The following is a 15,552-nucleotide window of genomic DNA, read 5'->3' as shown; positions in this document are numbered from 1 at the left end:
CTTAGCTCTATCAGTCGCATGTTGATTCTGCAGTTTGACATGCAAGTAGTCCTGAGTTGTAGCTTCACCAGGTTGACACCTCATTTTAGGTATGCCTGGTGCTGTTTCTTGCACGTCCTCCTGCACTCTTCATTGAACTAGGGTTGATCCCTTGGTTTGTTTGGTAATGGTAGAGTGGAGGATATGCCGGGCCATGAGGTTACAGATTGTGGTTGTATACAATCCATGTCCACAGCACCTTAGGATTTTGAGTTACTAGATCCATCCAAAATTTATCCCATTCAGCATGGTGGTAGTGCCACGCAACATGATGGAGGGTATCCTCAATGTGGAGATGGGATTTCATCTTCATAAGGACTGTGCAGTTGTGACTCCTACCAATACTCTCATGGACAGATGCATCTGCGACATATTGGTCAGGAAGTATGTTTTTCCCTCTTGTTGGTTCCCTCACCACCTACAGCAGACCCAGTCTAACAGCTATGTCAATTAGGACTCGGCCAGCTCGGTCAGTAATGGTGCCACCGAGCCACTCTTGGTGATGGACATTAAAGTCCCGCACCCAGAGTACATTCTGTGCCCTTGCCACATTCATTGGTCGGGATTTTCCATGCCCATCAGCGTTGGGTGTGTTCGGTGGTGTGAGCTGACAATATGGCGCAATCGGTTTCACAATGGCGTGAAACCAGTTCATGATCGTCCGCTCAGCCCGCCCTCATTCTCCGTCAAATGAACGTTGGGAACTTCATTGTAATACATCAGTATATCATTATTAGGCCTGCTCGTCCCCGCTGGATCATCCACCCATGTCGGCGGGAAAACACGCCGGTGTAGAACACGTCACAAGTATGACGTGCAGAAGTTGGTGCTTACCTGCCATGGCCTTCCTCACATCACAGATATCCAAGGAGCAGAAGATGCCGGAGCCCAACAACAACGGGATCCTGGAGGAATGTCCATGGCATGCTGGGTGGATTGTCACTGACATGGCTCCGCTGCGAAGCAGCTCATGGAAGTTGGAAAGTCACTGTTGATGCTCACGATGATAGTCGAGTGGGTGGGAGAGGAAGGTCTAGGATCAGCTGGGAAAGGAATAGGTTCCTGGGGGGTGAGGTTGGGAGGGGGGGAATGAAGGTGTCAGTGGGGTGAGGTTGTGGAGGGGAATGAAGTTGTTGGGCGGTGTGAGGTTCTAGGGGGGAATGAAGGTGTCGGGGGGGGGATGAGGTTATGGGAGTGAATGAAGGTGTTGGGGGGAGGGAGAACTAGCTGGGGAGGTAGGTGAAAGGGGGCGTAAGGTGCAAGGGAAGGAGTACGGAGAGGGGAGAGTGTCTGGGGGGAGGAAGGCATGCGGAGAGGGGAGGGTGTCCAGGGGTAGGAAGGGGTGCGGAAAGCTGAGGGAGTAAGGGTGCAGGAAGAAGTCAGGGAGGGGGTGTGGATTAAAGCTGGAGGAAGATGTGAGGCGGAAGGAAGAGGTAAGGCTAGATGAAGGAGTCAGGAGGGGGGAGGGACTAAGGATGGTGGAAGAGGTAAGGGTGAAGGAAGGAGTCAGGGAGGGGAAGGGACTAAGCTGCCGGGGGTGCAGTCCATAGAGGTAGGAGGATTGGGGGGGGAAAGGAGTTACGAGGGGGGAAGAGGTTCGGGAGGGGAAAGGGTGCGAAGGAGGGAAGGATTGCAAATGGGGGAAGGGGTGCGAGGGGGGTAAGGGGTGTGATTGGGGGGGGCGATGTGCAGGTGAACGTGCACGGGACGGGTCGGATAGACCCATGTCTGCCTCCTGGGGAATGAACTGAGGGTGGGTGTGGTATGGAGGAAGGGTGAGACTGACTGAGAGCAGAATGGGGCGGTAGGGTGGGAGGGCGAGGGTTCGAGAGTAGCGATAGAAGGAATGGCGAGGGTAGTTGTTGGGGACTCAGAGGCAGACATGGATGCTGGGGCTGGGAAAGAGGAGGTCAAGGAGGTGAATGTGGATGGGGGTGGGATTTTCGGGAAGGAAGGGAATGTGCATGTCCACCTGGACATCTCCGAAGGAAAAGGGTTGTGGGTGGTAGGTCACGGAGGGGAGGTGGAAGGTGACACTGGGTGCTCAACTGTGCTGGGGGTAAGGAAATAGCTTACTGGGGTGGTTGGGGTTTTGTGGGGGGGGGGGGGGGGTCAGAGGAGGAGAGAGATAGTGGAGCTGATGAGAAAGCAAATCCAAACCATACTGTCTAAATCTAAAGGGAAACGAGAGTCGTGGTGGGCGAGATCAGGTGCTGCATGGGAGTGTGATCATTGGGTGGGCGGAGATGCAGCTCAGCTCAGATGGACAACTGAAAGCCAACCCCAGCAGGCAGCATTCAAAATGCTCAGGACATTAAGATGAATGTAATATGTGAAGGATCCACGTGCGCATGAGAGTGCTTGCACAGGGCTCCGAAAGGCCCTGCCACACATACTTTTCCCTCCAGAGACACTCGTGGGCCAGCTGCTCCCTCTGCAGTGACAGAGGATGAGATTAGGGGGTCACAGTCAAAGGGGGCTCAGAGAGAGTGGACAGCCTCTGAGATTCCTCAGTGAATGACTCAGGGGTGTCCGGCTGCCACTCCTCCTCCAGCCTAACTCCTTGAGTGGAAGAAGCAACTGGAGGGACATCGAGGTGCCCCATTTCCCTCTCGCATTACCAATGCAGGAACTTACCCATGGCTACCATGATGAAGTGCAGGTCTGCACGCATCTCCGGGTTCTGCTGGACCAGGGTCTCCATGGCATTCGCCATCCTCCTCATGGGGACCTCCATGCGCGCACATGTGGGCACCACTGCATCACAGGGCAGGCAGACGCACTCCTCCGACTCGTGTGCCAATCTGTTGAGGGCTTTCAACGGTTCTGCGTGATGTTCCCTTGCTTCTGCTGACTCTCCAGGATGAGTTGAAAGGTCTAATCCAGAGACTTGTCATCTGACTTGGACCTCACAGGTGCCTCTCGCCCGGCAGTCCTCTGAGTGCTGGGGAGCTTGGCTGAACCTGCCTGCTCCTGCTGCTGAGACGTGTCTGTGCTGTACCCACCTCTGTGAACCCAACTCTGCTCCAGATCTAGGCCCCACTGAGGTGTGTGTCTCTGTGCTGGTGGAGGGTGTGGGTAAGCAATGTGACGGGTCTTCCAGGCTGCTTATTTCCAGTTCTTCAATGGAGGAGGTGTCCTCTTGGCTGGAGGTGAGGATGTTGATGGAGCTGAGGAACTGGCTGACTGAGGGTGTTGGTCGCTTGGCAGAGCTCCCTGTGAACCAACATAGAGATAATTAATGCATGGCAACAGAGTCAAAAGCAGGAGAGAGAGAGCACTCACAGTTGTGTTGAGAGAGGGATGGCGATGCAGGATCTTCAAGTAAGTGTTTGTTGCTGACCTCACCGTCACTGCAGGCACGGTCCACATCCTCACCAGTCAGTGCAATGGCAGGCTCCTCAAGGTGAGTGAGGGGCCTAATGTGGGCCACTCCACCCCCAGTCTGGGACCTGTCCCTGCTGATGTGGGCAGACTTCTCCTGCATGAATACAAATGGAGAAAGTGTGAGCAGGACATAAGGTACTGCATGTAATGTTTGTGTGATGAGCAGAGCCATAGATGGGAATGAGGGTGTGAGCTCCAGCGGATATGAGCCTGATGGAGATGTGAGGGTGTGTGTGAGAGTTAGTGGTGTTGTCCCTTGAGGTGTGAGATCCCTGTGGATGCATCATGGGTTGTGAGTGTGTTAGCTGAGAGTGATGAGAAGAGTGAATTACCCTGGTGGAACGGATCAGATAATTCATCCTGTAGCGGCATTGAGTGGCTGTTGTCTTTTGCAGGGCATTAGCGCTGACCACCTCTGCCACTGCCTGCCCTGCTGGATGAGTGATGCCGCTGGCTGTCGTGTGGCCAGAGCAAGGGTAGAGGACATCATGGCGGCCTCCACTGCGTCCAAATAGCATTCCAGTGACGCATCGTTTAACCTGGGATCTGCAGCCTTTTTGCTTTTCGTGGACATCTTCCCTGTAGTAGTCATCGGCTGAAAGCACTGAGATATGTGCATGGCTGAACTTTAAATATAGCGCCCGGCGTGCTGAAGCGGCAAGGTAATGGCGTGGCTGGTGAATGAGAGCCCGCCCACCATGGAAACGGTGTGTTTCCCAGGACTGCATAAGTAATGCGGCAGCTTTGGGGGGATACGGCATGGAAACCTGCCATCGCGGCCGGTGGTTAAAATGTCCTTTGACCCGCCTGCTACTGCACTTAGTGAAATCTGGGACGATTCTGTCCAGTGCTTCCTCCAAGTGGTGTTCAACATGGAGGAGTGCTGATTCGTCAGCTGAAGGGGGGTGGTAGGTGGTAACCAGCAGGAGGTTTCCTTTCCTTGGGGTCTAGAGTCAATGTTGAGGACTCCCCTCCAAACTTTATACCATTGTGCCGCTGCCACCTCTGATGGGTCTGACCTGTTGGCGGGACAGGACATACCCAGGGATGGTGATGGTGGTGTCTGGGACATTGTCTGTAAGGTATGATTTCATGAGTATGACTATCAGGCTTGCTTGACTAGTCTGTGGGACAGCTCTCCCCGACGTTAATAAGAAGGACTTTGCAGGGTTGACAGGGTTGGGTTTGCCGTTGTTACTTCCTGTGCCTAGATCAATGCTGGTGGTCCATTGGTTTCATTCCTTTTAGATTTTATAGTGGTTTTTTATACAACTGAGTGGCTTGCTAGGCCATTTCAGAGGGCATTTAAGAGTCAACCACATTTCTGTGGGTCTGGAGTCACATGTAGGTCAGACCAGGTAAAGATGGCATATTTTTTTTTCCAAAAAGCGCATTAGTGAATCAGATGGGTTTTTACAACAATCGACAATGGTTTCGTGATCACCATTAGCCTAGCTTTTTAATTCCAGATTTTTAAATTGAATTTAAATTCCACCAGCTCCCATGGTGGAATTTGAACCTGTGTTCCTCAGGCATTAGCCTGGGCCTCTGGATTATTAGTCCAGTGACATTACTCCTACTCCACCACCTTCCCACCTGGCCTGTTCATTTCAGTGCATGGCACCTTTAGTTTCTTTGCGCGCTTGCACCTTCATAGTTTCTGAACGGAGACAGCCTGTAGGCGACCTGCACGACGTGTTCCGGGTTGCTAGCCCACGAGTGTCAAGATTAAAGGGAACACTGGTGAAAAGCTGGAAACAGTGGAGGCCCAAAGGGACATGGTGTTCCATGCACATAGATAATTAAAATTTCGTAAACAGGTACAGAACATAATCAGAAAGGTTAATGGAATGCTGGCCTTCACATTTAGAGGACTAAAATTCAAGCGGGGTAAAAGACATGCTTTGGCGATACAAAGCCCTGGTTAGACCACATCTTGAGCAGACTGGAGCACCTTGAGTTAGACTTGAGCAGTTCTAGGCCCTACAGCTCAGGAAATATATATTGGCCTTGGAGGGAGTGCAGAATGTTACCTGGACTCCAAGGATTAAATTGTAAGGAGAGATTACACATCTCTGGTTGAATTCACTAGAATTTAGAAGGTTTAGGGGTGATTGGATCAACATTTTTATGATATGACGGGGGATAATTTGAGAAGATATAGAGAGAAACTATTTCTGTTGGTTGGGAAGTCTAGGAGAAATTGTCCAAAAATTAGAGCCAATCTTTCAGGAATGAAATTAAGAAATACTTCTATATGCAAAGTGTGGTAAACAATTGGAATTCTTTTTTGTAAACAGCAATTAATGTTGGGTCAATTGTTAAATTTAAATCTTGGATTGATAATACTTTTCATAAGGGTTATCAGTGAAAGGCCTGCATGGAGTTAAGGGACACATCAGCTATGATCTCAATGATTAGGGCAACAGGCTCAAGGGGCTATGCTCCAATGTTCCCAATAATATTTAAATGCTATTAGATTTTAAAGCAATTGAATTTTAACATTAACATTATTTAGCCTGCAGTTTTAAAAAAACTCCATATTAACATTAGATTTAGGGACAAGGACAGCACTCAAAATTGTACATTTCCCAAAAGCACTATATCATGTGATTCTCTCTTCAATTGATCCAATAACAAAGTGAATATGTGCACGTATTACTGATGCTCAATGATACCTGCACACTATTAAGTACAAAATTAAATATTCAAACATTTGCAGTGCCAATGAGGCATAAAACTTAAAATTTAACTACCATCATGTTAATTATTAAAACTAGCATTTTAAAACCATGAATAAGAACTATTGGCATTCTTATCAAGTTGATCAGGTGATAATTGCAAATTTTTCATTTTAAAGAGTTTTATTTTGATTTATGTCACTTTAAAAGAGAGGACTTTTTTCCAGACAGGAAACCTGAAATCATGAGTTTCCAGAGCATACTGCACAAATTATGTATGGGATGTCTTTTTAATTTTTTCAACAGGTTTCCCACCTGATGGCTAGAGAGATTGACAGTGTAGCTTCCCATTGGGGAGAGTACAGCTGGGAAGCTGATGCCAGGTAAGCAGGTTGAGGTGGGGCCAGTCACAGAGTTGGTGGACATGGGGCATGGTGGGGTAAGTAGTTGAAGATCACAGGAGTTGGTGGATGTTGGAGAAGTTGGATGAGTCGAACATAGTGGGTGGGGTGAGTCAGAGATCACAGAGTGGAGGGATTTGAATAGCACTGGATCCCTAGCCTAGTGAGGGAAGGAGCTGAGGGAAACACTCCTCCACCTCCTGGCCCATAAGCAGTGCTGTAAATGCAATTACTTCATTCATCCTGCCTCTTGCCTCCTTGTATTGTTAGGATTCCTGTGCTGTGGAATCCTGGCCTTCATGAGTTAAAAATTAAAATCCACTAAAAATGGAGGCACACAGCCTCCTTAAAAGGTTTTACTGACTGACACAGCTCCCAAGTGGATTGATTGTCCGCACTTCTTTGCCACCTCTGTCAACACCAGGGGAAGAATTTTGCCCTTGGCTTGCGGGCTCGGCGGGGGCGGGCGGGAAGCCGAATGCCGCCTGCAATTGGGCCCAGGAGGCAATTTCACAATGGCGGGCCAATTAAGGCCCACCCAGCGTGAAACGCGAGTGGCAGTATTGAGTGCTTCTTGTGTGGCATAATCTCCCTGAGGCAGCTCTCTGCCTCAGGGAGATGAACTGATTTCGGATAAAAATTTAAAGGTCATATAAATGTTATGAAACATGTCCCCTCATGTGACTCTGTCACATGAGCAGGGACATGTTTTTAATTCAAGTTTAAAATTTTTATGTGATTTTTATTTGCTTTAGGAAACCTCATCCTGCCCGTGGATGAGGTTTCCTAAAAAAATGTAAAGGCCTTTTCGCCTGCCCACCAACTGTTAGGTTGGACTGGCAGCGTAAATTTGAATTCAATTAACTTCTTAATAGCCTAGATAGACCTTTTAATTGTTGGCGGACACGCTGCCAACTACGGCGCGCGCCCAACGAACAAAATATTGCAGGGCTACGCGATGACGTAAGGATGCTCGCCCGATGTCATCACGCGTCTTTGTGCGCACACCCATCCGCTGAGCGTAATTTTCTGCCCCAGAAGTGGGCAGTTTGGGCTGTGTTTTAAAATTTTTATATAATGAAGGTGATACTGCCACTAGTATTTAGAACATTGTATTAAAAATTACATTGCTGAAAACTTTGCCCTTCCTATTGCACTACGACAAACAAATATTCAAGCTCAACTTCCACAGAATTTATCTACAGGTCAATAAAAATTCCAAGGTTTCACATGGTAGAGTTGCTAATAGTAAAAGAGGAGCGCAGGTAAATCAGGCAGTCAAGATTAGGCAGCATCAAGCTTGGGTTCAAAAAGGTTTGCATTTCTGCGGGTTTTAACTCCCTAACCAAAACCACATCTTCCTCCAGATTAAAACTCCCCTGTATGTTTCCCGAGGTTAAGTCTTGAATTTACCACCCTTCAAGCACAGACCATATTCTCTGTTTTGGTGCAACTGTTTTGGACAAGGTGTTATCGACTGCTATGACCTACGTTACTTAGCCCATTTAGAATTCTGAAAAACAGATTCTCAATTTTTACTGTGTGCAAATCCCATTTGGCACAGGAAATATTCTTAAGTTATATGATTAAGAAACTAAGACTACTGTGGTTTCATTGTTGAAATTCATATTATGCGCTTCCCATAATTGTCCAGAAAGGCCACAACAATGTAAAAGATCAGTATATTAGCAATGTTCTTAGTTGTTTACTTAATAACCTACATGTGGAGAACACCTTAAATTTAAATAAGAACTATACAAATGGCAACAATGAATGGTTTCATCAAAATGCTTCCATATCAATAAACTGAACTTTAGGAATTTCAGTTATGAAATTACATTTTACTTACCCGTTGTGTCATAACCCGTGATCACCACTGCATGGTTTGATCTTTCTTGGGAGCAGTGATGCTGTATAATGCCACCAAGGTAGTCCTGCCAACTTACTGCATCTACGACTGCCACCAAGGGACCCCATTCCAACAGCTTCTCCATCATAACAGCTTCATTGTATCTACGCACAACAATATTTGCACACATCAATTTTTTTTTAAACTTACTGAGGCAAAATGAATCACAGAGAAGCATTTGACATTAGTACACTGTTTTCTATGGGAGAAAACAAAACACTATCCAAATAGTTGTTTGGTAGTAGCGAACTTGAGTTTGCTGAAAAAAGACACGTCAAAGCTTTCCATCTTGCACTCATCAGGACAATTCGCAAGAATACCAGATGTGAAGGGAATAACAATTTATGCTTCTTGAGAAGAGATTGCTGATTTGTTGGCAACTGGACTCTGATTGTTGGAGATATTGCCATGGAGAATGCACCAGTAATGGTTACAAATGTAAAACAAAAGATGAATGCAAAAAACAGGAAATGGGCATATTTATATTGCATAAATAAGAAGTTGGTTGCAAACAATAGGAAATAAGAAAACTTTTTTAAATTTAATGTGATTTCTGCTGTTCAATTTCTTTGGAAAATCATTTGATATCTGGACAGTATGCTGTTGTTTTCATTTTTGGGCCGGACTGTAAACTTTCATTGTTCAAATTGGCTTCTCAACTTCCCTTTTCTGAAATTGATACTTGAAAATATTTGCTCACACAGGTAAATAGATCTGAAGATGGACTGTATGCTATATACATATCTCTTCAATTTACCGTAAGTGTCTGGCAAAGAATTCCAAGCTTCAAACAACTGATCAAGGTCAGGAGCTGCACAAGTCCTTAATGAGCCGCATGTCACTCCAGACTGGCAAGTTGCTAACCCCAATGTGATCATTGAATGGCCAACCGCAATTTAATATGAGTAACTGTGAGGTAATAGATTTGGGAGAACAAAATAAGCAATAGAAGTATATATTTAATGAAATGACACTGGAAGAGGTGGATCAACAGAGAGGCTTGAGGTTTAAATACACAATACCCTGAAAGCAATTTGTAAGGGGCCAAATGTGTTAAATCCTGAGGACAGGTTCCATAGACAAGGCTTCTATTTCCTTTAATATAGAAAATTCAGGGGTGACATAATTGAGATATTTAGGGTGATTAAAGGATTTGACAGGATATGTAGAAATTATTTCCCCTCAGGTATCCAGAACAAGAAATGTAGAATACTCTTCTCCAAAAAGCTGGTGAGACTAGGTCACTTGAAAATTTCAAAACTAAGATTGATAAATATTTGTTAGGCAAGGATATTAAGAGAAATGGAATCAAAGAAAGGAAGACTTGCATTTATATAGTGCCGTTTGCAACCCAAGGATGTTCCAAAGCTGACAATGGATTATTATTAAAGTGTAATCACTGTTGTAATGTAGAAAATGTGGCAGCCAATTTGTACACAACCAGCTCCCACAAACAGTAACATGATAAATGACCAAACAGTTTGTTTTGGTGATGTTCATCAAGGGATAAACATTGGCCAATACACCAGAAATAACTCTTTGAATACAGCCATTGGACTGTTTACGTTCATTTGAGGGGGCAGCTTTCTGTTTAGTTTCTCATCTGAAAGATGGCATCTCCAACAGTACAATACCCACTCAGTGGTTCACTGAAGTGTAAGCCTAGATTTTGTCTATCAAAGTAGGTAGATGTTGTTAAGATACAGAACAGTCATGAGTTAACTGAGTAGTGGAGTAGACTCAAGAGACTGAATGACATACTTCTATTTCTATGTTCCTTTAGAGCACTTTATTCTAGAGAAACATTCCAAGATGCTTCACAGAAGGCTAATCAAAAATAAAAACTAGACAACTGCATTTCTGATTAGTAAGAAAAAATGGATAGTAGACACTGTACTCATTTGTATGACATACACCTGTATACTTGTGTTTTTGGTAAAATGATAATCTCAAAAGCAGTCTACAATTATTTTTAGACTGTTCTGAGTGCTTTACTTCTTTAATGATAGATGATGCTTGTTAAATAAATATACAAATTTGAACTACATTTACCTGTATTATGTGACAGGGCGAATTCTATGTAACTTTTAGTTTGTAAAATGGTGCACTGTAGCCACACCACAGCTAGCCAGTGATTTCCATTGGACAACACAGTTACAGAACTTATGTAGCATGTCATGCTTTAGCATTTTCTCGAATTTTTTGTCAAATGGAAAGAATTATATCTAACTGTTTTTTTAAGTGAATTTATAGTTTGAAAAACCCACAAGGCTCCAGCACTGAGAAGGAGGAGAGCTTTATGAATAAGGCAGACGATGAACAGGTAGGGTTTAGAATCATTACAGAAGCAGGTAATTTAGCCCATCAAGACCATGGTGGCTCTCTTTAAAGCAATGCAGTCAATCCCAACTCTCTGTTCTAACCCTATATACCTGTAAATTCATTTCTCTCAATGCCCCTCCAATTTCTCTGTCAATTGTTTCTGCTTCAGCCAACCTCGAAGGCAGAGAGTTGCAGGTCATTACCACTCATTATCTAAAAATATTCTTCCCTACATCCCCCGATATCTCATGACCAAATGCTTAAATCTCTGCTGCCTAGTCCTTGTACCTTCAGCTAATGGGAACATATTGTGTTTGTCTACCTTATCTAATCCTGTTATAATCTAGTACACCACTATCAAATCTCCTCTAATCTCCTTTGCTCCAAGAATAATACCAGCTTCTCAAAACTACACTTGTAGCTAAATTTCCTCATCCCTGGAACCATTCTGGTAAACCTCCTCTGTACCCTCTCAAGAACATATTCTCCCTAAAGTATGGTGAGTCAAGCCTTTTTAATTTCTCATGGGATGTGAGTGCCACTGGCAAGGGCAGCATTTGTTGCCCTCCCTAATTGCCCTTAGAAAGGTGATGGGCGGTTGTCTGGAACCGCTGCAGTCCATCTGTGTAGATACACCTATTATGCTGTTAAGAAGGGATATCTGATATCATCATGCAAAACACAAGCTGCAGGCCAAACTAATAGAGATGAAGAAATAATGATGGCAAAACAAGGCTGATGAGCTTCAAGCAGTTGCTGATAAAAACAATCTCAAGGCTCTACACCAAGGTCTGTGATCAGTCTATGGCCCCAAAGGCAATGGTGTGACACCCATTCTCTGAGAAGATTGCAATCAGCTCCTAACAAATAGGCATGAGATTCTCTCTCGTTGGGCAGAGCGTTTCTGCAATCTCCTAAACTAACAACCCATAGTGTGCAATGATACCCACTGAGTCACTTCTATAGCACCACACCACAACTTACTCTCGATCCATCTCAAGCGAAAATCACAAAGGTCATAAAGGAGCTTTCAATGAGTAAGTTGCCAGATGCTGACAGCATCCCATCTGAAGTATTCAAATACAGAGGGGCTCGCATTGGTTGGGAAACTCACTAGTTTCTTCTGCCTCCAGAATGATGCCTCCATAACTCACCTCTACAAATGGAAAAGGAGCACGTCCATCTATGGCAATCATTGTGGAATATCACTTCTCTCAACAACAGGAAAATTTTTTGCCAGTGTTATTCTTAATCAGAATGTCACTCACTTCATTGACTCTGTGTACCCAAATCACAGTGCAGGACAGGGAACAGTAGGCATGATATTTGAAGCACATCAAATTCAAGAAAAGTTCCACAAATAGATTAAGGACCTCTCTATGGTGTTCGTTGACCTGACCAAGGCTTTTGATACAGTAAACCGGGAAAGCTTGTGGAAGGTTCTGTACAAATATGGCTGCCCTGAAAAGGTGGTCAGTGTCATTCACTGGTTTCACAATGGCATGATGTACAGTGTGATGCACAGCGTTATGTCAATGGATGTCTTTCCTGTGACCAATGGCATCAAGCAAGGCTGAGTATTGGCTCCAGCTCTATTTGCCATATACTTCTCAGCCATGCTCCAGTAAGCACTCAAAGATCTTCACACAGGAGTACACATTCAATTCAGGACAGACAGCAAACTTTTCAACTTGCAAGGACTCCAGGTTTGCACAAAGGTTAATGAATAGCTACTGAATGAGCTGTTGTTAGCAGGCAACTATGCTTTCATAGCACATACTCCAGAGGGTATTCAGCTGCTTGTTGATCACTTTGCCCTAACCTCAGAACATTTTTGGGCCTGACAATAATTCTGAAGAAGTCAGAGATCTTGTATCAACCTGCCCCTGGCCACATACTCCAAGACCCGGCAGTCACAATCAACAACACACCTCTATTCAGTACAGAAGTTTTGTTATCTTGGGAGTATCCTCTCCAATAACACTACGCTGTATGAAAACATCAACCATTGCCTGGCAAAGGCAAGTTCAGCATTTGCAGGCTCACTCACAGACTTTAGAAAGAGCATGTCGATTGTCTCAAAACAAAAATCAAAGTCTACCACGCAGTGGTTCTTCCATCACTACTTCATAGGTGCGAGACTTGAACAACCTACTGGCATCAAATAAAGTGACTAGAAGCATTCCATCTTCACTATCTGAGATGCATTTGCAACGTCAAGTGGCAGCACAAAATCCCCAACACCAAGGTTCTTGCAAAGTGCTGCATACCTGGCATCAGGAGCATGCTCCTCAGAGCTTAGCTCACTGGACTGGTCATGTGGTTCACGTGGAGGATGAAAGCATACTAAAGCCTCTCTACAGCCAGCTGAGCATGGGAACTCACACCACAGGATGCTCCAAACTTAGGTATGAAGACAATCTGAAAGCCAACCTCAGAACATGTAAGCTGGATCCCAATACATTGAAAAAAATCAACCTTGGACAGAACCGAATGTCTGTCATCAAACAATTTCGACATTTGAGGAGAACAGTCAAGTGCCTTCAGGACAAGTTAAAAAAGCCAATGCCTCCATGCATCCCTCCAACACTGACTTTATACGCAGTTTTTGCAATCTGTTATACAAATCAGGATTTGCGCCCTGATTTTCGATCTTGGCCGAATGCGCAGAGGCAGGAGATTTCCTGGCTTTAAAAATGGCCGCCCGCTGGTTAGATTTTCGTTCCGGTGGAGCGGGCTGTATTAGAAGTCAGGCCCACTGCCTCGGAATGACTGTGGAGGCTGCCTGCTGAGGAGGCAGCAGATTAAAAATTAGAACAAAAAGATTAAGACAAAAAACTCCTCCTACTCCTCAGCCCACACGCCCCCCATGTCCCATCCATGCCAATCTATGCCACCTGATGTTCCCTACTCAGCCCCCATGGCTCCTCATACTCCCTATGCTGCCCACATCCCCTTGGCCCTTTATAGCTCCTATGCCAACTCATGCCAACCCATGCATTGCACCCACCACCATCTGCCCTTACCCACTCCATGCCAACTCGTGTGGTATCTTTTGACAGTTCCTTGACAGCTTTGCCAGTTCCTTGACAGCTGCAATGAATTTATGTATTTTTTATGCACAATCACGTTTACTTTTAGCAATGCCAAAGGGTGCCTTACTTCACCCAAAGGTATCCTGGGACCATATCCAAAGGGGTACCTTACCTCTCCAAAGAGGTACCCTGGCTATTCAAATGAATCCACCAAGCTCAGACCTGCTCTTATCTGCACACTTATGGTTTCACACTCCTGGCCTACCGAAATCTAATTTCAGTGAAGGCAGCTGATGATTTAAATAGCCAGCTGCCTCCATAAACCACACATACGCAAACCCTGGCCAGGCTTCAGTCCTGCCCCTGCAAAAATAGGAAGTGCTGTGTTTGGTGGCAGGACTTAGAATTTACCATTTCCCCTTTTTTCTGGGCCTATGTCTATTTTGCTGAAGACTCATCCGTCGAAGCAACAGGAGGATCCAGCTGCTGCCCTTGTCTCTTTAGGTGATAGAGGTTACAGGTTTGAAAGGTGCTGTCAAAGAAGCCTTGGTGAGTTACTGCAATGCATCTTGTAGATGGTACATCCTGCTACCACTGTGCACTGCTGAAGAAGAGGAGTGAATGTTTAAGGTGGCAGATGAGATGCTAATCAAGCAGGCTGCTTTGACCTGGATGGTGTCAAGCTTCACGTGCTGTTGGAGCTGCACAGATCCCAGCAAGTTGAGAGTATTCCAACACACTCCTGAGTGACTTGTGCCTTTTAGATGATAGACAGACTTTGGGAAATCAGATGATGAGTTACTCACCTCAGAATTCCCAGCCTCTGACCTGCTATTGTTGCCACAGTATTTGTATGACTGGTCTAGTTCAGTTTCTGGTTAATGGTTACCCCCAAGGGGGTTGATGGTGGGTGATTCAGCAATGGTAATGCCATTGAATGTCAAGAGGAGATGGTTAGGTTCTCTCTTGTTGGATATATTTGGCACTTGTGCCAAGTCTTTCCAAGTCAGTCCAAGTCTGAATGTTGTCCAGGTCTTGCTGCATATGGACATAGACAGCATCTGTATCAGAGGAGTTACAAGTGGTACTGAACACTGTGCAATCATCAATGAACATTCCCACTGTGACTTTACGATGGAGGGAAACTCATTGATGAAGCAGTTGAAGATGGTTGAGCCTAAGCCACTACCCTGAGGAACTCCTGGAGCAATGTCCTTGGGCTGAGATGATCGACTTCCAATAGTCACAACAATCTTCCTTTGTGCTAGGTATTCTAAGAGTTAAACAGGGACTTCTAGGTAAACAGGGATTTCTCAGTAACAGGGACTTCTAGTTAAACAAGGATTTTCTATTAGTAAAACCAAAGTCAACAGAATTGTCCAGGTGAACCTTGTACACCATAGGGCCGACATTAACAGAACTCTCCAGAAATACCTTGGGGAGCACAAGGGATTAGCTGGATAGCGGGGGATGAGGATAAACAGATAAGGTAAAGATAAACAATGCCAGGGACGAAGCCAGGCTAGAATGAGATAAAGAGGCCCTGCTTGGGTAAGGAAAAGATATCTACCTGGGACTGGAGACATCTGCTTATTATTTGATTATGTACTGACAAGATTGGAATTTGAATAATGCAACGTGTACACAATTAGCTGTGTATAAAAAATATGGTTTTCCTGTAATCGGTAGAGTTCTGTTTTAGCCAGCCTAAGGCAGACTCTCCCTGCGTTCGCTTGAATAAAATGATCGTTAACCTGTACCTGAGTCTCCTGTGGATG

General features: G+C 45.1%; 1 protein-coding gene across 1 annotated transcript in view; it reads right to left on the bottom strand.

The window, feature by feature from the left end:
• Nucleotides 1-15,552, bottom strand: part of ctso (cathepsin O) — an 86,812-nt gene that overhangs the window by 5,546 nt on the left and 65,714 nt on the right. The window contains exon 6 of the mRNA XM_078540670.1: nucleotides 8,358-8,521. Within this exon, the coding sequence (XP_078396796.1) occupies nucleotides 8,358-8,521 (164 nt within the window). The remainder of the gene's footprint in view (nucleotides 1-8,357; nucleotides 8,522-15,552) is intronic.

Source organism: Cetorhinus maximus, chromosome 1, assembly GCF_964194155.1.
Source record: "Cetorhinus maximus chromosome 1, sCetMax3.hap1.1, whole genome shotgun sequence".
Lineage (NCBI taxonomy): Eukaryota > Metazoa > Chordata > Chondrichthyes > Lamniformes > Cetorhinidae > Cetorhinus > Cetorhinus maximus.
The sequence above is the reverse complement of the archived record's forward strand: the minus strand, read 5'-3'. Positions and strand labels throughout refer to the sequence as shown.